The sequence below is a fragment of the Melanotaenia boesemani genome, chromosome 9 (assembly GCF_017639745.1).
Source record: "Melanotaenia boesemani isolate fMelBoe1 chromosome 9, fMelBoe1.pri, whole genome shotgun sequence".
Lineage (NCBI taxonomy): Eukaryota > Metazoa > Chordata > Actinopteri > Atheriniformes > Melanotaeniidae > Melanotaenia > Melanotaenia boesemani.
This window is the reverse complement of record NC_055690.1, coordinates 19,377,378-19,401,916: the sequence shown is the minus strand read 5'-3', so window position 1 is coordinate 19,401,916 and position 24,539 is coordinate 19,377,378. Positions and strand designations below refer to the sequence as shown.

At 39.0% G+C, this 24,539-nt stretch overlaps 2 protein-coding genes across 2 annotated transcripts in view; one reads left to right on the top strand and one right to left on the bottom strand.

The window, feature by feature from the left end:
• The window catches only part of map3k10 (mitogen-activated protein kinase kinase kinase 10), a 37,880-nt gene extending 22,361 nt beyond the window's left edge, over positions 1 to 15,519 (top strand). Inside the window, exons 3-12 of the mRNA XM_041994787.1 lie at positions 4,588 to 4,768; positions 5,631 to 5,779; positions 7,696 to 7,871; positions 8,167 to 8,413; positions 8,919 to 9,041; positions 9,121 to 9,259; positions 9,605 to 9,717; positions 9,797 to 10,095; positions 11,337 to 11,871; positions 13,284 to 15,519. Of these exons, the coding sequence (XP_041850721.1) occupies positions 4,588 to 4,768; positions 5,631 to 5,779; positions 7,696 to 7,871; positions 8,167 to 8,413; positions 8,919 to 9,041; positions 9,121 to 9,259; positions 9,605 to 9,717; positions 9,797 to 10,095; positions 11,337 to 11,871; positions 13,284 to 13,678 (2,357 nt within the window). The 3' untranslated portion in view covers positions 13,679 to 15,519. The remainder of the gene's footprint in view (positions 1 to 4,587; positions 4,769 to 5,630; positions 5,780 to 7,695; positions 7,872 to 8,166; positions 8,414 to 8,918; positions 9,042 to 9,120; positions 9,260 to 9,604; positions 9,718 to 9,796; positions 10,096 to 11,336; positions 11,872 to 13,283) is intronic.
• A 4,547-nt stretch (positions 15,520 to 20,066) lies between these two features.
• Positions 20,067 to 24,539, bottom strand: part of ttc9b (tetratricopeptide repeat domain 9B) — a 30,147-nt gene continuing 25,674 nt past the window's right edge. The window contains exon 3 of the mRNA XM_041995806.1: positions 20,067 to 23,594. Within this exon, the coding sequence (XP_041851740.1) occupies positions 23,500 to 23,594 (95 nt within the window). The 3' untranslated portion in view covers positions 20,067 to 23,499. The remainder of the gene's footprint in view (positions 23,595 to 24,539) is intronic.

Genomic DNA, 24,539 nt, shown 5'->3' with positions numbered 1-24,539 from the left:
TGCACTTCAGGTTTCTGTGCTGCCAGCTGAGCACAAACATGTAGATCTTTGTGTTTTTATGTATGGATTAAAATGCTGGTGCGAGGAACAAACCTGTGACTTTCTGAATGAACACTTGCAGGTGGTGATAAATAAAGCAGCATGGAGACAATTCTGAGGTGTGAGAATAAGATGATGATGCTGTAATTACATTAGGATGCGAGCCAGAGAGGGAGCAGGTGGGTGTGCTGCCTCGCTTTCACATTCAGTTTCTGTAAACAGGCCTCCATTCAGTTTCTGTGTATGCGGTTGCATTTTATCAGCCACTCTCTGTTTCCACCACACCCTCCTCCTACATACATGACGTCTCTTCCCTGAATGGATGCACTTCATGAAACAAACCAGGAGAAGTGGTCTGTGAGGATGACATGCCCACGGAAATGCACCCCAGTGTCTTCTTGTCTGAGTCTATGTGGCTCCATATTTTGCTTTACAGAGACATAAAGAGGGAAACTATCAACCCCAAGGACACAGCTGTCCCTTAAAGAGATGACAGTACTAGAATAGCATAGATGGCCAGGGGATGATGGTGGCTTCATCCTAGCCTTGTGGAGGCTAGACACACTCATATCCCCTAAACACATTGTTGGAAAGTACTATTTTTGTACTTGTTTTTACTTTAGTATCCCATACATTTAGTTAGAAGCTATACCTTTTTACTACAGATTTTTTTTTTTTATTTTAGATTAAATTGGTTATGGATTACTTTCCTTTGTAATAAAAGGATTATCTGGCCCGTTTAAGTTAGTTATTAGAACAACATAACATCTGTAAGCAGACCAGCTCAGTGTCTGTCTCTCAAGTCTTGTCAATGAATAAAAGCCCATGTAAGAGTGACTCCACTCATGGTAAGTCACGAAGTCTTTTATTAATTTAATAGTTTCCTGTGTCTCTCCTCTTCACCACTTGATGTCTGCACTGATTATGCTTCTTTTTTACAAGTTACCTTGTACATAAATAGTGTCTTTTTTATATAGATATGCAAATAAAGAACGTTCATTCACACTCTAAACTTTCAATGGATTCAGGTGCTTCTTTTACATTAGCTTATATAGAGTACAATTTTTAATATTAACCAGTGATTCTCCTAAGATTTACACAACGTTCACACATTATGCAACAGCAGAACATCACCTCTATGTTTGAGAACTAAAAACTACAGTTTTCTCTTACAGTTACACTATGCTCTTTATACAACATAATAATACTTGATTAGCTGCATAGCACATTGCTCAGAGACTGACAGGTTAAAGTGTTAGATGAGCACCAAAGTTTAATAGCAGTGCAAAGATTAGGGGAATGTCAGGACAAACAAACAGGAACCTAGTGTAAGGGGTGTCCTCTCGTTATAAACATTAAAGAAACAATAAGAAAACTTTTAGAGAACATGGTAGGAACCATCACGTGCAACAAAAAAAGCCACTTGTACCAGAAAAACTTTATGTTGAACTACAGAAAAACTTTAGGGAAACAGACCCGGAACAACAACAGCAAAACTATGAGCTGGACTTTGTTACTTGGTTAAAGCCCCTGTGACAGCAATAGCTGTATTAGTGCTTCTGTCAGAAGCTTGGCACAGTTTTTATGTTGAAGTTCATCCTGTTTGCCATGGCAGAAACATTCAGGTCAACCAGCTTGGTTAGAGAGTGTCATTGCAGACCTGTTGCAGGTCTCTCCTTTTCACCAGACAATATCACACCAAAACTTTTGTAACCCTGAAGTTGCTCGTCTATGTATTTATTTCCCCCCACTTTTACCACTACTTTCCCATGCCAAGGTGATGACATCGTCATGTTTTACTGTAGGAATGGAATTAATGAGGCGATGCTCAGAGACTGGTTAATTTACACACTCTATGGGAACTGCAGTTAGTTAGAGGATTTTTCATGTTTGGTTATCATTTAACCACCTTCTAGAAAACTCCCAGTGACGTGTAATGTGATGTTTATGAGAAAAGTTTTCTGCTTGGCGTCTCTACCATAAAGGTCCGACTGGTAGACTGCTCCACCAACGATGTCCTTTTCTAAGTTTTTAGTGACCATTAGCTCATTGGTTTCTTGTCTGACCAAATCCTTTTATTACCTGGTAACTCTGACTAGCAGCCAGATCTGGAAAATCTGTTGATGGTTCCAACATTCTGCCATTTCAAAGTGATGTAGGCTGCTGTACTTTTGGGCACTTAAATGCTCCAGAAATGCAATTCTTCAAATCTGTTCCCCTTCCTTGACATAATCCAGTCTTGCACATCTGCAAACAATTCCCTCAACCTCCTACCGTCAACTGTGAGACAGTGTGCCTTTATGCCAAATTTATTCTCTCGGTTTTCAGCACTTTATTTTTATTTGCTTGAGAAACACTCCAAACACCCCCCCCCCCCCAATTTTTAAAATTAATCTATTTCTTTTTATTCTAAATGTCTTCATTCTTTAACAAGCAAAACAATCAGTACAAAAAGACAAAAAGAAATCTAAAACACCTAAAACAAAGCAGAAAGAGGAAAATATTTTATCTGCCCCTCTCACACAAAAACAAAAATTAATCTGAACCTAAAATAATATTTTCTTGAAAACAGCTTAACATGCTACCAAATTATTTGTAGCAATTTATGTGGCATGACAAATAAAAGTTCTTATATGTGGAATCTTGATTTCTAACAGACTAATCATAAACTAAGCTTCATCTACTCATCACCACAGAGCAAAACAGTGGCTTTAATAATTTTTTAAACACAATATTGGATTTTGCTTCTTTGGTATCTTTATCCAGATTTGCTTTGCATTTGCCCCAAATTGTGCAAACTCAGAGGAAAGTTAAATTAATCCAGTTGAAAATGAGTCTCGTACACTAACATCTGGAGATTTTGCAACCTATTTTGTTCAAAGCCGTTTATGAGTGAGCAGCCACATTCGAACATTCAGGAAAGCACTAACTCAAATAAAGGACAAAGTACAATTGGAACAGGTGAAGAGGTACAAAGTGAGTGTGTGTTAGGTGTGTTAGAGTTAAGGAATGAGGTGTTTTTAGAGTATTGAGTTCTGTTGTTGAAAGGAATGTTTGATAAGGATTGAATTTGGTAGCATTTCCACCATCATGGCACCACAATTTGGAAATGAGAAACATTACAAAATGAGGATAACAAGACAGGATCTAAAAATGATCCATCTGCTCTGTATATAAGAAACATGATCAAGAATATATCAACAGGTTCTGGTTAGATACAGCCACTTGATATCTGCATTGCTAGACCAGATGACAAACAGTTCAAACATCATTTGAACATTATGATATCCAGTGTAATAGAATTTTAATTATTCTGTCAGCCTGACTTTGAAAATTTCCATATCCTGGTCTGAGATCAGTTCATTTTCACAGAAACTGGCCTCCTGTTGAGTTTGTGGACAGAGCAGAGCAGGGAGAGACACACCTTTATCACGTGAAAGGTTTTTTTCTGTGTGTGTGTGTGTGTGTGTGTGTGTGTGTGTGTGTGTGTGTGTGTGTGTGTGTGTGTGTGTGTGTGTGTGTGCGTGTGCAGGAGTGCATGTGTGTAAACAAAGACACTGCTGTGTGTGTGTATCCTTGTTTCACTACTTTTTGCATATGCCTCTAGATAAGTGAGGGAAAGCCACCCCCACCTGGCTCCAGCTGAACTGTGTACACTCAAAATATTTCCCTAGCTCGCCCTCTCACTCTCACGGAAATGAAGGCGGAAGTCATACATGGCCGAGACACAAAGAGAGGCAGATGAGATGAAACTGTAATGTTAACAAGGTGAACGTGTAATAAAATGAACATCACTTTTCTGGTTTATCACTATTTCCTTTAAAGACACTTTGTAAGTGTTTGGAGCAACCCCTGCAGTTTTAAAAGCAAATTGTTTCCCCATTCATGCCTCATGCGGGATTTAAGCTACTCAATAGTTGTGGATGGCTTCTGACGTAGTTGTAGTGTAATAGTACATTAAATGTTTTCAGTGGGTGGCAAATCTGGACAGCAGACAGGCCAATTTAACACCCTGAGGCTTTTATAGAACCATGATGTTAGGACAGGACCTGTCAACAACTAGGAAGCTCTTCTTATGGCCAAACATTTTATTGATGTTTGCCTGTTGTTCGAACTTTTTAGAAGTTCATGCACCAAACATGTTTTAATACGTATTTCACAACTTTTACAGGCTTTTTGTTGCCCCATCCCAAGTTTTATAGCTTGTTTACTGGCATCACATTTAATATTGACTGCATATTTCTTAATTTCAAATATATCTAATCTTCTTTATTTTCAATTATATATGATGTTTTATTTTATGGTTCACACACTTTTCCTGTCTGGTTGGCATTGGGATTATAATAATTTATTACCCTGAAACTCTGTTTAGTTTCTATTTTTTGGCTCTCAGTGGTTTGACATCTTATCAGTGAGTATTTACATAATTTAAATTAATAGGTTTCAAGTAGTTTTGTTTATTTCTGTCTGAAACATTTTGTGTTTCCAAATGCTGTCTTATTAAACGTGTTTCCCCTCTATCTATCCTTTCCTCCTCCTCCTCTTCAGTCCTCATTTTGCAGCCAGTGGAACGGGATGACCTGAGCGGGAAAATCCTCAAGATCACAGACTTCGGTCTGGCCAGAGAGTGGCACCAGACCACCAAGATGAGTGCTGCTGGGACCTATGCCTGGATGGCCCCAGAGGTCATCAAGCTCTCGCTCTTCTCTAAGAGCAGCGACGTGTGGAGGTACTGCTTTCATGTCTGTGTCACCTTGTTGCCTTGATTTATACGTTAACAAACATCTCCACATAGACTGTTCATATAGACGAATGTGACACCTAGAAAATATAAATGTTGTTGAGATTTCCTGTATATATGTGGTACAATGAAAAAGTTTTAGATGCATGTTTTGTACATCACACAATGCCATCAAAAAGGATTTTGATCATTACAAGTTCATTTCGCAGCAGGACAACAGCCTCAAAACTGCAGCCGAAGTCACAAAGAACTACTTTTGGGGTCTTGCAGCAGATTGTTTGGCTCCTGCAGAGCCCTGATATCAATAAAACAATAAAACGGCTGAAATCAGTCAGGAAAGTTCTGCAACATAGACAACCTGCCTGAAGTGCGTCTTGCAAATTATGAGCCCAGCAGAACTAGCTCTGCTTTAAAGTCACCGCCCCATGTGAACGTGCCCATTAAATGCATTTTTTATGCATTACAAGAAGTATAACGAGCAGCAATCACTGCTTTGAATGTGACCAGCAGCACCCACAGCGTTAGGAAGATGGTGTATGTCTGTGGGGTGGGACATTTTTCTAAGAGGTATGTGTCGAGAAAGGAGACGTTTCTGGAAAAACTTAAAGAATTTTGACAAGTGCTTACATCTGCAGTAGCTCCAGCAGGGACTGTAAACACAAACAAATCAAATCGTTTGTCTGGAAATGCAAGTAATAGAATTATAATGCAATAAATCGGTTGTTATAGAAATGGCTCAGTTTTATGTATGATGTAAGTACAGATATGTGGTCAGTCACTGGTAACAGCTGGAAAGGTTCAGGTGCCACTTAAAAACTCCAAAATGATTTTTATCTGTCTGTCCTCACAGTTTTGGTGTTTTACTCTGGGAACTGCTGACTGGAGAGGTTCCTTACCGGGAGATAGATGCGCTGGCGGTAGCTTATGGTGTCGCCATGAACAAGCTGACGCTTCCCATCCCTTCAACTTGCCCTGAACCTTTTGCTCAGCTTCTGGGAGGTAAGCAATTGCTACCTGAACACAGAGTGATAATTGGATCCAAAAATGGCACGTCGGAGCCAAAACGTGTGAAAGCACAATCCCAGTTGTTGCATATATTTATAGTTGGCAAAAAGACTCTTTGTCCTTGTGCTTGTCTCTCTGATTTAATGTAGACCAGTCATCTTAAACATGTCGCTGCTGATGCATAAACTCACTTAGCAAAAGCCCCTCTGGCTGCTTTGATCCACTGACTTTAAGATAACACAACTGTATCATTACAGTTGTTCCAAAACACTTTTCCCTGCATTTTCTTATCTCTTCTTCATCTTGCAAATACTCAGTTTTAAAAGTGGAAGAATATTAACAAGCTCTTGTTTCACACTTCAGTTAATCTCTGTTTGAGCACTTTTCTACCACATGTATACTTTAACCTGATGTACTACTTTTGTTAAATACAGATGGAGAAGTTGTGGGTCAGGTTTTTATGTCTAACATGAAAGAGTTGTGTCTCAAACTTTCCTACCCTCTCCACTCTGCTCCTAAAGCTTCTTCTCTCCTCTCATCTTATCCATATTCATCTATTAATCTCCCCCTTTGTCATCCCTTGCTGCTCTGCACTGTTTACTCCTGTCATCAGCTCACTTTCATCTCCTTCCAACTTTTCTCCACATATTTTATGCTAATTTAGTTTGCCTAAACCATAAATGTTGTCTGTTAAAAAGGGTACTTTCATCCTGTGAGGCTACATAAGTGTTTAATTGGGTCTTTGTGGATTTCTTTAGGAGATGAGATTGTTGTAGTTCTGTGTTACAGGGACAATGTTGATGTGTTTGTGGCTCTGCAGTGAATTGTAGGTATACAGCTTGTTTCTGCAACACTGTCAGTCAGAGTTTGGCTCATGATGGTTGCCATATGCTGTCCCCATCTTGCTCCCTTCCTCTTCTCCTCTTCCTTCTTCGACTGCCAGACATGAAAAATGGATTCAAACCAGTAATTCACAGATTAGTCCGTGTGTATTATATTGACAGCCTGACAATATGATGCCATTTCATGAATCACCCATGAAAGGTTGGTTGAACACAAGTTGATTGTTACTGTAGAAACACTATTATCTCAAGATAGAAACTTTCCTCATGTTAACTACATGTAAAGAATTTTTTTTAACTTATCTCCCTCTGGCTGAGTTTAACAGTAAAGCTTATTATAATGTGAAGGAATGCTGTTATGCACCATTTTCTTTTCCTTCACACTAAAAATTGATTACATGATTGCATAATTTTGAATTACTTATGAAAGCAACAAGTCTGATGTTATTATTGATTGGATGTATTTTTTATAAAGGAAATTGTGCATGGACCAATTGGTGATTTGTGATGTGTAGAATCTTGATGATTTGATGTTCTCTCAGATGGTGTGATTGCCAGTTATTTAAACACTTTCCCACTGAATAGTAATTGCCTCACACCTGTGCACACAGACAGTGGATAAGCATTATCTATATAAGATCATTGTTGAGCGATAACTCTTTAAAATGCTCTGACAAAGACCCAGCAGGGTTGAAACACTGGTGTGAAGTATAATTGATAAATGAAAGTGCCAATTTATGGAATATCTTTACTGACATCTTCCAACAAAACTCCACTTGAGTTTGTTTTTTGAGACATATATACAAAATATATTTGAAAGATGTATCATTATAAATCTAGGCTTTATTCCCATGGAAGTTAAGTGCAGTTATTATAATAAGGACAAAAATGTGTCCACTCAAATATAAAATAGTAAGGACATTTGATCTTACATGGTAGCTTGTAACTCTCGTTCAACTGAGAAAAGCTATTCAATACATAACACGTGCCACTTAGTCCAGTTATAGCTGCCTGCTATAATTAACAAAGCCTCTTTTACATCTTTTCTTCTTGTCTCTTCTTGCTCAGAGTGCTGGAGCCCCAACCCCCATGGCAGGCCCTCATTCACTAGCATCCTGAGGCGACTGCTGGCTATTGAACAGTCAGCCATGTTTCAGATGCCTCTGGAGTCTTTTCACTCCTTACAAGAAGACTGGAGAGTGGAGATCCAGCAGATGTTTGATGAGCTAAGGGCCAAAGAGAAGGTGAGATGTGTACAAACAAAACAAAACAAAAAAAAAAAAAAAAAAAAAAAAAAAAAAAAAAAAAACATGCATCCAGTCAGGTCTTTTTGCTTGGATTTGGTTTGTCTTTTATGGGAACTAATGTATTCAGACTTGGGGTTTTTGAAGTCATGTTTTACATGGAGTTGTGATGAATCTAACAGCCGTTCTGAGGTGTTTCTGCAAAGTAGAAATACCTTAGCAACAAACCTAATGTCGAAAAAGGTGTTAAATGAGGTGCTGCTATGCCAGTAATGTCTTCATCTCCTCTATGCAGGAACTGAGGTCCTGGGAGGAGACGTTGGCCCGGGCGGCAGAGGAGCAGAGGGAGCAGGAGGAGCAGCTGAGGAGGAGAGAGCAAGAGCTGGCAGAGAGGGAGATTGACATTGTTGAGCGAGAGCTGAACATCATCATCCATCAGATGTACCAGGAGAAACCCAGTGTCAAGAAGAGAAAGGGTCACTTTAAGAAGAGTCGACTGCTGAAACTCGGCAGAGACAGCAACTGCATTAGCCTGCCATCTGGTGGGTGAAAGTAGGATTTGCAGGCAGATTATTTTAATCTAATGAAGCAGGTGCACAAAGATGGCAGAACTCCTAGTTTGATGTCACTTCCTGTTACAGGGTTTTACTAGTTTGGAAATTAAAGAAGCATAGACTGTGTTTTAAAGAAGAAACCACGAGAAGCTCACCACTTACTGGGCTTGTGCCTTTACTGCTAACAGACTGTTAATCTCCTTTAGTACATTTAACCTTGTTTTTCAGAAGAATTTGTTTTATTAGGGCTGTTTAAATTGTAAAGCCGCGAATGATCAAATGTTCAATAGTTTTACTCGATAAATGAGAAAGCACATGTTAAAACTCATTGTCCAAACTGAAAAAATGCCTTACCTTCCTCTAATAATATCGAGTAAAGTGACCATGCCAGCAAAGCTTTCTAATTTAATGTATGTAGAAAGTTCACAATATATGTCATGGTGAAGTGTTCAATAAATATAAAGTAAACTTTGACATATTTCTCTCTTTGCAGGATTCGAGCATAAGATCACAGTGCAGGCGTCACCCAGTGTGGACAAGAGGAAGAACCAGGGGAGCGAGAGCACCACCCCACCTGCCAGCCCGGGTGTTATACCCCGCCTGCGAGCCATTAGATGTGAGTGCAAATACCCTTAAAGTCAAGTAAACATACACAGCAAATATGCAGTTTTCTGAATGTCTGGATTGTCTCTCAGTGACGCCGAGTGATGGCAGTAAGACGTGGGGCCGCAGTGCTGTTTGTAAGAAGGAAGACCTGACAACCAGCAAGAAGAAAGGACGCACCTGGGGTCCTAGCTCCACTCACCAGAAAGAGCGGGTCGGAGGAGAGGAGAAGTGTGTGCATGATCTAAATTAATATGGACAAGTTTCTCAGAAATTATTAATCTGAAACTTTTTATGTTAAGTGGGTATAGTTCTTTTCATATGACGGTTATTTTACACATTGTTTGATTATGTTTTACCAACTTACAACGTCATCCTCACAGGAAATAATCATTATTGGTCCTTACTGGCATGCAGAAACAAAAACTTTCAATTGATATCTGATTATATTCAACATAGGAGCCAAAAACACAGTGAATGTCTATGTCTTTATATTCCTTAATTTAATCCTTTTCTAAAAGGAACTGATTTGTTGTACTAGTAACTTGATTTCATGCAACATTCTCCTGCCTGCAGGTTGAAATCACTTGGTGAAGGATGCAAAGTCTATTCATCAAGTGCCCCAAATTTGGGCAAGTCCCCTAAACATGCACCTATGACTGCTGGCTTCCCCAGCTTGAATGAAATGGGTGAGTCTTTTTTTTTTTAAATTGAAACCTGTTTATTATAACTTTGCCACAACCTGATCTTTTTTTCCATGTGTAACAGAGGAATGCTGCGAATTTGAGGAATCACCAGGATCTTTACAGCCTTCAGAGACCAGCAGTAACGGAGCTGTGGAGGACTCAGGGTCTCTATGGAGCAGCCTGGGGCCCAACACTATGTCTGCTGTTGGTAGTATTAATTCCTGTCAGACACTTGGAGGCCTGGGGACAGGTGTGAGCTACCAGGACTCAATTCGTCGCTGCAGCCAGAGGAAGAAGAGCGATATGCTGCTGTTGGGTTGTGCCTCCCTGCTTGCCTCTGTGGGTCTGGGAACAGACCTGCTGCAGCTGGGAAAACTGCAGGTAATAAGGCAGCAGCAGTTTGTTTACAGTGTGTATGATCCCAGTTTGGTCCCAGTGTAATGTATTCATGGCAAAGTCAGCAGTTTATGGAAACTGTGTTCAGTAAATGTTCCATTCTTCTTTTAAACACAGTCAATCTGATGGAGTTAACATTATTTTAGTACAGAGGTAGTAAAAAGCTAATGTTAACAGCAACACTGTGGTGTTAAGCTAATTACTTACATAGAAGCTAACATAAAGTTTTCATATTACAGCGACTAACCTCTCCAGGTGTGTTTTAAAGTGGATGAAGGTGGATGTTGTGGATTTAGATTCGTTCTAGATTTTTATACCACTGAAGTTGTTGTTTGCTGCTCTTATATTTGTCCCTTTTATTTTTAAATACCCAAATGTTATAAATGTGCTGCAGCAACACAAAGCAGATGTGTTCATTGGTGCTGCCATTGTTTTGATTGATTGTGTGTTCGGGCGTGTTTGTGTGATGTTACGTCAGTGTTACATCTAGGGAAATGACAGCACGCAGCACAGGCAATAGATAGGAGATCAGAAAGAGAGAGGATCATGAAAAAAAAAAATCTAAAAAAAAAAAAAAATCTCAAATTGCAAGTCTGAGTTAAGTCTCAAGTCTTTTGAGTGCAAATCCAAGTTGAGTCTCAAGTCCCTGGAAATGTGGCTTAAGTGCAACTTGAATCCAAATCCCAGACTTGAGTCACCATCTCTACAAGGAATCGAGCATTAGAAATGCCAACCTGACTGTAAAACATAGTGACGGTAGCATCACTCTGTGTGGATATGTTTATGAGATGGGGAATCTAAAACAGTCAAGATAGAGACGAAGATGTTTGCAGAAAAAATTAAGCAATCCATGTGAGCATGGTTAAAATCCAAGATCTCACGGTGGTGCCAATGTTCATTTTAAGAGGAGAAAACTCAGCATATAAATGTCAGAAGTGGATTTAGGAAGACTTTGCAGTCTGAGCTAGAGGCGGGGTCTGAACTCTTTAGCAGGTCCTGAATGTAGCCATGCACCAAAACGCCACATCCAACTTGGCTGAGCTTTAATTATTCTGCCAAAAAAATGGAAGATACCTCCAAAGAAAAGTTGTGACAGCTTGTAGAATAATTCTCAAGAAAACCTAAAGTTGCCAAAGATTTAGTGATGATTCAGCTTCCTATCTCATGTAGTGATGTTTACTAAGGCTAATGCTTACTTTGTTAATTTGGCCTGTTGTTGCTCTCAGGTGCTTCAGGATGAGCAGGATCTCAGAGAGGAGCAGCGAAAGAAGAAGGAGGGTCTCTTCCAGCGGACAGCCCGTTTCCGTCGCAGCACCTCTCCTCCTAGCAGAAACCTCTCCCTGACCCTCTCGAGACATCATGACGCTGTGCTCCCCTGCATGGACCCGTCTCCATCTGTGACACTCCTCTCTTTGTCCTCTCTTTCTGACTGCAACTCCACCAAGTCCCTTCTCCCCTCTGACCCAGATGAGTACCCCCTGACCCCAATGACCGTGGTCAAAATGCCGGCCGCGTCCCCCGCTCCTGCTCTCAACCCACTTTTGGATCTGCGGGCTGAGAGCTTTAAGAAGGAGCCCAACCAGTCGCTTACACCTACCCATGTGTCTGCAGCCATGGCTCTGAATAGAGGACACAGACGCACCCCTTCGGACGGGGCAATTCGACCCAGAGCCCAAACTCTGGGACACCGTAGAACACCATCAGATGGGAGCATGCCCATGCCTCCTCCACCTGGAGTATTGCACATCAATACAAGCAAAGGTACAAATGATTTTTTCCCATAATTCTATAAAGATATTTTATGGTGTCTAAAGCCAAGATACTTCATTGCTGCAGTGAAAACTTCAAGAGTTACAAATGGACAGAGCAATGATTCAGCCATGTGTTGAGATAAATATCCTAGTGAACATTAGTAGAGGACAGCCAACACAGAAAACACCACATATTAAATTAGCTACAATACCACATAAGAAATATCATCTGACCAAGACAGCAAGAAAGAAAAAATATAAAAACTAAACTTTTGCAGCACAATTAATGATATGTTTCAGTCGTGCTCCAAAACACATTTAACAAACTGTCCAATGTTTACATAAAATTTGATGAAATGAACACGTAAATTATCAAATTTTACATGAACTGAAATGATCATCAGGATTTCAGTTTGTAGGAGCAGAGCAAAAACAGAAAAGAAATCTTAAAGGTCCCATATTATGCAAAATTCACTTTCTAAAGGTTTTCTAACAGTCATATGTGTCCTCATCACCTGTGTATGAGGCCCAGAAATGAGAAAATTCTGTCACCTCTCTCATTTGCTTGATCTACCTTTGAGCGAATGTGTGCTCAAATGGATGAGTGTGAGATATTTCCCTTTGTGACCTCACGAAGGGAAATAACCATAACCCCTGGTAGTGGATACTGCCATTGACCCGCCCCCCTGACTGATCCTACCCTATAGAATCACTGAGCGGGTGCCGGCGAAAGCCAGATCTTCTCCCACAAAGGGCGTGGAGTGGACATGCACCAGTCATGAACATTTAAAGGTTCAGACACAGAAACAGCCCATTCCCAGATTAGCTCACTAAAGCCACTTTTGGAATGACTGAAATTAAGGACCAACATAAATCTGGGATGATACACTTTGAAAACAATGTTGTTGGACCTCTGATTCCCATATGAAATTGTTGAAAAAATGTATGATATGGGACGTTTAAAATGGAGCTCATATAGTATCTGGATAGTTTTTAAAATTTTATGTAAACTGCTTGAAATACCGCAAAACTCTACTAATATGACTACGCTTGGTGGGTAGCTTTTTTAAAATCATTTTGTAATGTGGTGGAGTGTGAAATGGAGATGATCTAAACTGCAAATACACTGCAAAAGGCAGTCAGATAAATAGACTGTTTTGATAATCTGAAGATCTTAAGAAAACACAAAGAGCTGCAAAAGGGGGACTCCAAACTGCAAAACAAAACCCTAAACACAATAAGCCAGAACAAAATTGAGCTGGAACAACAGAAGTAGGATCTCACAATGATCTGGCACAAATAAAAACAAACATGATGCAGTTGTGGCAATCTGTAACCTAAATTCTGATTTATAACAAGAATAGGAGTAGATTCATGAGATTGCACACTCTATTTGCAACCAATTTCTTTTTTATTACTCAGGGACACCGGACACTTTGGACATTCCTCGACTCCCAGACCCCTCCATTATCTTTCCAGTCCCCCAACGACGCAAAGCTCCCGCTCCTCCTATTCCCGACCCAGATCCTCTCATCAGTCCTCTGGAGAGACCCAAGACTCTAGAGTTTGCCCCCCGGCCACGACCCACACCGGCCAGGATAAGACCTGACCCTTGGAAACTGGGTTCTCTGTCCCGGACCCTGAGCTCGTCTCCAGGCAGCAGCTGCGACAGCCCCCTTGGTTCAGGGGACAGCAGCGCCAGCACTGCACGGCCCAACCTGATGGACATGGACATGGAGGGCCAGAATCTGGACCAAACGGTTCCTCTGTGTGGGCAGCGGCAGCCTGCCACTCTGTGTGGACAACAATACTCGTAGTGAAAAAAAATAAATAAATAAAATAAAAAAATAACAAAACAAAAAAATAAAAAACCAAACCATTTTAGAGTCAACTTTTTTCTTATTTTTTTTTCTTTTTATTTTATTGCATTGAGACCTGCCACAGGACATTGGGGCCTGGGTTGAATAAGGAACGCCTACTGATGTCTGAGCCGAGTAAAGTGCACTCAATGACATTTGCAAAAACATCCCACTTCTTGTCATGTTTTAGGCACTTTGTGGAAGCTACTCCTCTCATGTGTCCTGAAAAGGTGTGAAACCCTTCCAGCATTCCCTGGTTGTGCTTTTTAACCTGCACGATGCTGAGGGTCCAAGAGGTCTTTTAAAAGCCTTGTAGTGTGCTCTTCCACCCCACCTTACCCATCTTTCCCTCCTTGGAGGCCATTTCCACCTGTTGCTGGAGGTGGCATTTTCTTAAAAAGCCACATTTTGACTTTGATAACTGGCCATTTTAATCCATCTACTTGTGCTTTTGCCTGTCTGTGTACCTTTGCACATTTCTGCTTGCATCTTTCTGGTCTCTGATTCAGAAGAGCAGAAAAAAAAAATCACAATTTCATGTCTGTTGTTTTAGGAGTATTAAAAAGAGGAGCTGGACCACTTTTTTTATAGAGTGTCTTTGTTCTCATTTTGCACACTGTTTGTTTAGCTGGTACACAAACCTCTTCCATAAACTCTCCTCCATCAGCCCTGCCTTCACCATTGCCCATGACATCTCTCTGCATGGCAGTCATCATCCTCTTTCTCACTAACAGAAGACAGGAAACAGCATTTTTTTTTCTCAGCACTGGTGGACTGGTTACATCTTCAGCCTTGTACAGTAAAAAAAAAACAGAGTTTATTTTCTCAGTGCTTGCAACCTGTTTGTAAAAAATTTTTTTTAGTGGTTTGCCAGCCCATGTGTGTTTCTCTTGGTGTGAATGTGCACACTGTATACTGTTATACATGGATGAACAAAGTGGGTCCATTTGTGTATGCTGGTGCTTTTCAGTGCTTTCTGTTTTATGTAAGGATGGCTTGCTGTATAACACTCTACATGCAGCATTTTGTTTATGGTGGCCACACATATGCTCTTATTTGTTTGTATTATTTTATTTATTTTTTAAATGAAAGCATTCCTCTTGCAGTCAGTATCATGTTGCACAGATCCCACTCATTCCATTAAAATTGATGTTTACTTAATTTCAAGCTTAATGTCCTCAGACCTGCTGACCTGTTGTCTTCCACATCAGTGGCACTTTAGGGGCAACGTTGTACAACCAGCTGGTCTCTCTGTAGACTCAAAAGTCACAGTCGACAAATCAACTTTTTTCTCCAGAGCTGTGGACAGTTTATTGGCTGCAGATGATGTTTGCTTGACTGTCCGAATTCTATAGGGGAGTGTGTGAGAGAGTGGATTTCAGTGTGTGTGTGTGTTACTGTTTGTATGGGATCATGACAATCCCATTGGTAGAGGAGTGAGCCCGAACTCATTCTCTTTGTGCAGTTAAGAACATTGAGTATTTATTGAATCTATTGTTATTGTGGGAAATGATTAATTATTATTTCAGTGCTTTTCCTGGGACATCTGTATATATTTGTTAATATAAGAGGAAAAACCAAGGAAAACCTGGGAAACTGCTTTTTTGGAACACCCATATTGTCTTCAGTCTTAACCTGTGACATGTCTGGGTTCAGTGAGAAGTTAGTGTGACTTGTGATGAATGAGAGGCAAATAAAAATAACAACAAAAAACAAACAAACAAACAAACAAAAAAAAAAACCAATAAAACAAAAGACAGATGGTTTAATGTCATTACATCTGGTTTTATTATTGTCATGAGTGATGGTGGAACAAGTACTCGGAACTAAAGTGAAGGTACTCTAATACTTTAATAGTACTGCTTAGAGCTCGAAATTAAATAAAATGAAATAAATTTTTATTTCATTTTATTTTATTTTACCTGAATGAAGCCCATTGTGATGCAAGATCCCTCCTTTAAGGAATGGTGAAAAAGTTTTACATAATATAATATTTCTAACATTATTACAATAAAAAACAGAGTGTAAAAAATGAAGACAGATACTTTTCAACTTCACCCGTTCATAACACATATAACGTTGTCTCACATACTTTGCACAATTTTTTTTTTGTCTTGTATTTTGTCAAAATGAAGCCAGTTTTTATTACCTTACGTCCACCGCTGTAGTTCACTACAGTCATTTTCAAGTGACACTTTCAACGGGTCACCAGATAAATGAGGTAACTTGAGGTTAACACATTATGACCTAAAAATCCATATGTGCTATTTCATCCTTCAAGCCTGGAGGAATGTTCATTTTACATTACAATATTTTAAAATATTTTTAAGACACATATTATTGTACATTTTTAAAACTTAAACTATCTTTACTTACAGTAAAAACAGAATTTTTTTTACTTTTAGATGTTTTATTATTTCATTTTTCTAGTATCTTCAGATGTTAAGTAAATGATTATCAGGTTTTATATGGCAAAGGGATAGATTTTAACTATTGAAATAAAGGAAAAACAAACTAAAACTATGCAAATAAATAAATAAATAGAAAGATTAAAAAAAGACAAAATTATAAAATAGTTTTATTGTGCTGTGAAACTGAGATGGAGTAAAAAGAAGGCAAAGAAATGAAGCCCTGCCACTCCTTTCTGTTTACAGTTTTGTACCTTTAGAAGTAGCCATGACAAGGAGACCTAACTACACACCTGTTTTAAGGTTGGAATGAACTTTTTGAATCTTTATCACTAAGAGTACTGAATTCAGAGACTTTAACAATGAGATAAATGAGTAAAAAAGTTCTATATTCTCGTTAAAGATATATTTAAAGTTGAAAATAAAGCAAACTGAAAACGGCTCCTTATTGTTCTTCAGTGAATTAATACTGAAGGATGACAGAAAACTGCTGTTTCAGGGGCAGTTTTTTTCATGGTTAAATGTGTGTAAGGTACTTGCAATTTACAATTTCCCATTATATACACCATTATACTTATTCTATTCATAGGGAAAATGTCACATTCTGCTGCATAACATTGATTTGACAGACACATCATAACCATAATTAAAGACTAAACCATTATTTACAACCTTTTTGGCATCTGACATTTCAAAAAAGCAGTGTGTGGTCTGAGTCAGATTTGAGGTGTTTACAGTTTGCTAAAAGATCTTCAAAATATCTCATGTAATTAGTCATTTTAATTTAGTCATTACTCCATCTGTGTTTTGACTTAAGTGGAAGATCTCAATACATCTTCCGACATTGCAAACATGCCTCATACCGGCAAACAAAAGCGCTTGCAGTAACAGATACAATCCTGTAGGTGTCACCACTACAACCTATGATGTCATATCTTTCCCAGGTCTGCTGTTTTTCTCCATGTCATGCATTCCTGTAGTCGCTCTCTCTGACACTGCAGCTGCCATAAGGGCTAATGAAGGTGTTCCCATACATTCAACTCAAATATCAATCTGAGATGTCGGAGGACAAAGAAATCTTTCAAATTGCAAAGTATGTTACATACGACACACAGCATCCTCTCAATGTAAAGGCACACAATACAGTGCATGCAGATGTTACAGACACACAAATATTCACACTTTCCATTGCTGTGTTTTGTCTGTGTTACCGCCAGTCAAACATCGTTTCAGACGCCAGCCAGTTACCTAGCAACCCCTCTTCACTTCCATGGTGATGCTATTAAAAGCAACAACACACACGAGCACACACAAAAGGGAAAAAATGGATGAAAATGAAGAGAGTGAGAGAGAGGTGATAAACAGCTAGCAGAAAGGATTCAGCAGGCTGAACATTTTGTGACCTGTTCACAACTCACACTCAAACGCTCACAAGTGTTTTCTATGAGGAAGTCAGAAATGTGCTTAATCTCTTCATTGTCTCCTTCTTTACAGCTGCTGTTACACTCTCACATTTGTCACCCTCTGTTTTTCCAACATCGAAAAATGTTTTTTTTCAACAATATTGTCATAATTTTTGCATTTACCCATGCTTACTCCCCTTTTTTCCCTTTGTTTTAGGGAGCTACCATGCCAGCGCAAACATACTTCCCCATCAAATCAGCCAGACTCATGAAACGTCAATGTTCAGACAGGATGAAATAAAGAAAGATAAAAATGTGTGTTCATGTTTGAAGTGAACAGCTAACCAGATTGCCTGCCATTTGGTGTGTCCTCAGACAGGCAGAAAGGTTCTCTTTATCTTTTGCTGAATCTTTATCAGACCATTAAACCACTAATAAAATGCTATTATGAAATACTCAACATGTTAATTAACAAATTGGAGTTACGTGAGAATATTTAAAGGATTTTAAGGATATAAATGAAAATGTGTGGCTTAAATATTCTAAGAAAAATGTCCAACAATCTTCTCCTTTGAGTAAGATAATTTGAGGAGTACTTCATTAGTATAAGGACTGCTTCACTCATCACTTCTAAAACATTGTCTTACCTCTGGGTGGCTTATTGAGTTGAAAAAAGAGGACACGTTTAAAAACTGATAAACAGCTATTGCAAATGTTTTTGAGGACTATGAGTGAAGCTTGTTGTAATTAGACTGAAAATGGTCAGACAGCCCACTAGCTGTGATTAAACCCAACTCAAACTTTGCTAGATTCTAACTGGTACCCCTCTAAATGAGCCTCACCCAGCTGAAAAGGTCCTGATTCTCTATTTGCATCCACATTCAAAGTGTTTCTTTTATCACCTGTCACTTTTTAGCTTGTACTGTATCCTTTGCTCTCAGTGCTTGTTGTTTCAATCATGAAAAGGTCAGTTTAACTCCCACTTCTTGCTGCCAACAATTATTTTGCTTGTCTTCTTTGACCTTTCTTGGTCTCTGGTCAGCACATTGCTGCTGGTGTGCATTTCCCTTCAGCACTCAATAAGGGTAAAACTTTAAAGTCTAGATCCTACAAATCCCACTCAAAGAAAACTCATAATTACACAATAAGCATGCATTCGGTGTCTCCAACCAACAAACCAACAAACAAACAAACAAACAAACAAACAAACAAACAAACAAATCCATTTAGTAGCCCTGACATCTGTCAAGTATTAGCCTAGATTTAGACCAAAATGGTCAAAGTGCTCCATGTGCTTTGAAATAAATGTTAACATTTAATGTTCTGTGACACTGAATAATTCAAAGGGAATTTAAAGTAAAGAAAGAAAGAAAAATCATCAGAAATGTTCTTTTAACAAATCAGTATAATTGGTATCATGTCCCTGTAAGAGGCTTTGACAAATTTAGCAGTGCTGTTTCAAAAGATGTTAAAAACCGTTTGAATTTGTTGCAAGCATTGTTAGAGCCACATCTTTTCTCATGAAACATTGGTGCCAAAATCATCCACAAGGCAACTTGATTGGTTTCTACTGAAATAATTTCATCCCCAATCACCAAGAAAGACACTTTTATAGAGAAAAGTGAATGTGTCCCTTTAACTGAAACACAACAATTACAAAATTCCTCTTTGTTTGAAACTTTATTCATAATCTTCATTTACCAATCAAAAGTGCATTCCCAGGCTAGCAGTCCAATAAAACCAAAGATGGAGGCCTGTCGGATGTTTGGATGTTGAATGAAAAAAAAAAAGCCTCTTGGGAGCGAGGCAGAACAAAAACGAGATCTAATCCTTGCCGTCACCAGCTTTATGTCCTTCATGTCAACACAGAAACAAACAGGAGGGAAGTGTGCGTCCAGCCAGTTCTCATCCACTCCTGTGTTTACTGTAAATCCTCATTGAGCCAGGGCGACGAATGGCTTTGCACACACTCTGAGCCACTTCTGAATCCCTCAACAAGAGGGACATCAACAGAAAGACCAACACATACAGACACAGTCACAAAGTAAAATTCTCTTTTCTGTCTCTTGCTTTTCTTTTCTGCTGATAGAATAATTCAGTAAAGTAAAGCTTTTTACAACCATAAAACTTTCCATTTTTGTTTCTTTTCTTATTTTTTTTTTTTTACATTTGTATCATATATTCACAAAAACAACTTTGACATTTGACAAACATTTACTTTAAATGACATTAAAGTAAAAGAGCAGAAAAAAAAAAAAAAAAAAGCTTTACTTTTCTTTGTCTTTTTTTGTTGTGCTTTTAGTTTGTTTTCAAAGCTACACTGATGAAGAGATTGGATGTCCCCTCTCTGTTTGCACAAACAGCGTGTTGTCAGGTTATGCTTACAATAACATCCACAGAGTCAGCTTGGTTGTTAATCAAGACACCTGCTTGGATGGAAACAAACCTATTTAATGTGCAGCTAGTTATCCCTAGACAGTTGTAGTACACAATGAGCTAGAATGACTTAGCACAGCCAGACAAAAACAAGATGGCAAACTGGTGCTATGGAGAGAAGACCATTAGGGGGGAGACCTATCCTCGAGGGCCCCGTGGGGGATGAGACTCAGTCCATGCAGCCATGGAGACCGAGCCTGCAGATCCTGCTCCTCACCGTTGGTTTATCTCCTTTGGGAAACCAGGAGACACAGAAACAGAATACAGAGTGCAGAGACACATCAAGAAAGAAGAAGCCTTCTGCAGCTCATGTTTTTGCCCTGACTGACCCAGAGTTATGTAACAATAACTGAAATAAACGTTTTGCAAAGTTTTTGATTTAGAGTTCTTGAAAATGTGTCTTTGTTTGGATCTGACAGCTGTAACTTTTACGTAATGTAAACTCTGTGGTGATGGAGTCCTTACTTAAACAGTGTTATATTGATGAGCCACACATCATTACATGGCCATAAGCATGTGTTATATGTAAATGTACTTTTATAAGATGTTTATCATTAAATCTTGATACTGGGAAATATGTTTTCATCAATACTAATTTTGAGTTTTATTGCAGCGACATGTTTTTTAAAAGTTGGAAAAGTTTGTAAGTGTGCAATATTTGCTTTTAAAAAGATGGGGAACTGTTGAACTTTTCAAAAGACTGACAGAAAAACAAACAAAACAAAATCTGTCAACTAGTCAAAGTGCAATTTGAAAATACCTACATTATATCTTAGTAAATTCCGATAAATCTTTGTGCACTATTAATGGACATGCTGCCGTCCAGATGACATCATTTTAAGGAAAGGCCTTGATTATTCAGCAAGACAAAGTCACATATTACACCCATATTACAGCAGCACAGCTCTGTTGTATGGAGTCTAGATATGGAAATACAACAAAGGAGGCTCTGCATCAATGAGCATCTGAAACCGTATCTGCATTGAATTTAAAGAAGGTTTGTAAAAATAGGTTATCCCATTTCTTTTAAAACGTGGGTCATTGTGATATATTATCTCAACTTTTCTGTAAAGCCACTTTTTGCCTCCCTGTCAATTGTGTGCTTTGTGATCTGCATTTTTGTGGTTTTCTGATATAATCTTATGTGCAAAAATGTGACCCCTTATACTACAAGAATACTACGATATTAATAGTACAGCTTCCAGTGTGAATCAGGTTTTCCTTGGCATGTTGAAGAACTAGATTTACCTATAAAAAGAAATCAGCAGCCAGTTTTGGGCTCATACCCAGATACTTTGGCTGTGTGGTGTCTAATGATGAACTTTTTCTAAACTTTCCTATGTCTTGTCCAAGACAGTAGAGCTGCAGCTGCTTTAGTCATGGCCTAATTCTCCCTCCACTGGAGCCTCTCTGTATCATGCCGGTCTCCTCAACCCATGGTGCCGTCTCTCCAGAGTTCCATTGACACACTTAGATCCCTGTCTACATCATAGCAGGTCAATGAAATAAATAAGGAGGAAAAATCTTTTCCAGCTTTCTCTGATTTGATTTCCTCCCTCAGCTCTGTTTGAATTTCTTAAGCAGTGGAATCTCTCTCAGCTGAGTCAAGGCAGGAGGTGACCCTAATGTAATAACGAATATCTTTTTCAAGAAATATTTGATATCTCTTCCTCGGCTGTGATCACAGCCTATCATCCTTTTTTTTTTTTACCCCCCTAAAAGACAGAATAGCTAAAATAGAGCTATGAGCAAAAATTTTAGTGGCAGCATGCCATGACAGAAAGCAACAGAGCAGATATAATCCCTATCCCAAACATCTGAAATAACTCTCTGGAGCCGCACGTTTCATGCAGGAGGATTAAGAAACTGGGTTTCATGGCATCAGAGACAAGGAAAATTCAGGTCATGCTTTCACAAATTATCAATCCAACCTTCTGCAGAACAGAGCAGGAGATTTAAGCCTGTGGTAAAGCTATTAGAAAAGTGATGTTTGCATTATCAATGACTGAGCTTCACAAATCACAGGAGAAGCAGCGGCACCGTTTGACTGCTGGTAATGGATGTGCATAAACTCTATCTTCAGTAATATCCAGTGTTGTTGCATGTCCATGTCCAAACATGTATGTTTTAGAAACAATCTTTAGAGTTTGATCAATCATTGATTGTTTATGTATCAGAATACAATAAAATGTGAGCAAGAATTTCAAATGGCTCACTCTTATTGAAGCACATTAAAGCTAAATGCCCCCATGTTGTGGTTTGGACTATCAGGACAGATGTGTGTGTGTGTGATTGTTTTCCCTGCACTAACGGTGCCCAGAGTCTCCACAGTGCTTTAGTGATGTCTGGGAAGCTTCAGCATTAATGGTACAAAGTTGGACCTCCATTAAGAAAGTGTTTCTCGTTACAGCAGATCTCCCTCTAGCCAACAGTGGTGGATGGAAGTCCCATCTCATTGGCTATTTTCCGTTGTGACATCATTGACAGGAGAGCTGAGGGGGTCAGTGGGAGGGAGGGCGGGGCCTCGAGATTCTCAAGAACATTAGCACAACACATGACCCAAGAGGGGCTTTAGACAACAGATTCAAGACACACTAGTTTCCACAACAGTACACCTGATAACAGAAAGAACCACTCGGGAATTGTGCCTCCTTGCTAGACACACTTGCAATTACTTATCAATTGCTTACTACTGAGCATGACAGCAAATTAAAAACCCCAATGAAAGATTACAAACACTTGAATTAGCCCTTGAATTGAAATAAACAGTCTAGGAACTGAGATACATGGCATCCAGGACAGAGAAGTGACAGATTAAGCAACGAGGCAGGCTTTTTCTCTTCTTAATGAAAAGTTTCTCCTGGTACTCTGTCCCATAGTCTGGGCAAGGGGCCTGAGTGAGCCCTGTAGTGTTAAGATGTACAATCAAATTGGGCTGTGGTCTTGATATGTGTCTCACACACCCCCCTCACTATCCCATTCTTATTCCTGGAACTGTCTCTGCACATGCACACACACCCCTGCCCTCCTGCAGGTGTGGTTGAGCTTCCCAACCCCTAAATTCTCCTTGAGAATTTGAAATAAGACAGAGAGAAAGAAGGCAGACAGAAGAGAGCAAGAGTGCCGAAACATAAACCATTTTATGCTCTTAAAACATTTACTAAATCACGTAAATGTCTGTTGTTCATATGTACGTCTTGAAGCTCCTTTTTTACTCCACCACAATGACGGTTTCTATGAATATAATACAGCTTCTTTGTTTTTTGTTGATTTTCTTCTTGTTAGCTTGCTGACTGCATCTAGGGAGAGGACCACAGCACCTGAGGGAGAAATGAGGAGAAAGGAGGAAGAAGAGGGAGAAGCAGACAGCGCTTGATATGTGTCCTGTTTGTGTGTCACCAGGTGGATGACAGAGTCTCTTCTGTCTGTGCTGCTGTCAGGAGTCAGTAGAGGAAGAGAGGAGGCGAAGGAAGGGTGAGATAGAACTGCTGGGGTTAAAGGTAGGAGGGGGAAAGGTTTTAAAGGTAAAGGATTAGCCCTGGGTCTCCTTGCCGCTCTCTCGTTCCCGCTGTCCACTCTTGCTCATCTTCATCTCTGTCAGTTGGATGTAACGCAGCACGTTGGTGTCTGTGACAGAAAGGGAAAATGTGACTTTGCTCAAAGCAATCATGTTGTTTTTATTAATGCAGTAAACTTTTAGCTTCTCTCAAGACAAATGTCAGATTTATTTTATCTTTTGACACTTTTGACAAACATTAAGTTTTAAGCTTTAAATCAGCAAAGAGACCTTAGAGGAATAGATGAAGTGTTTTTAGCCAGAACCAATACTGGTTATGTTATAATTTTACATACAAGCATGAACAAGATACTCTACAGCATGAGGCTCCTGCTTGAGAAAAATAGCTATGCAAAATCTGCATTGTGCATTTCTTTGTACAGTTGTGGTAAAAATGCAGGTAGGTGTACTGAAAGCTTTGACTGGTGCAATACATTATGACTAATAATCAAAATTTTTTACTGTTATGAATAAATTTTGTTTATCTGAAGGCTTTATGTTATGTTATCAACAGCTTGTGTCACTACAGGAAACTCTTTCTGCAGCAGTTAGTGCCGTTCAGATCAGAAAAAGAAGACGAGTTACATTTAAGCTTAACACTACACACTTAAACACAAGCTTAAACACTTAACACTACATAAGTCAGTATGTTTTTGAGCTGTTTTAAAACTGCTTGTTCATTTTAAAATATTATTGTTAAATATCTTATTTAGTCTTCTTATTTTCTTTTGGAGAAAATCATACAGGATATTATTCTTTATTCACTTTCTGACAATAAAATGGCAAAAAAAAAAAAAAAAAAAAAACTTCTTGTGAGGTTCTTCATTAATGATTGGCTGGATGTTCTGGGTACTCCTCTCTCTGCTGGTTGGACTGTCTAACCTGATGTTGACCAAATCCTTTGGCTCTTAAAAGAGTGGTATGGTAATTTGAGGGCTTTTCTAATGTATAATGTGAACACTTTGTTTTGAGCTAAATGAGTTGCAAAATCTTGAGTGTGTAAAGCCTTAGATTTT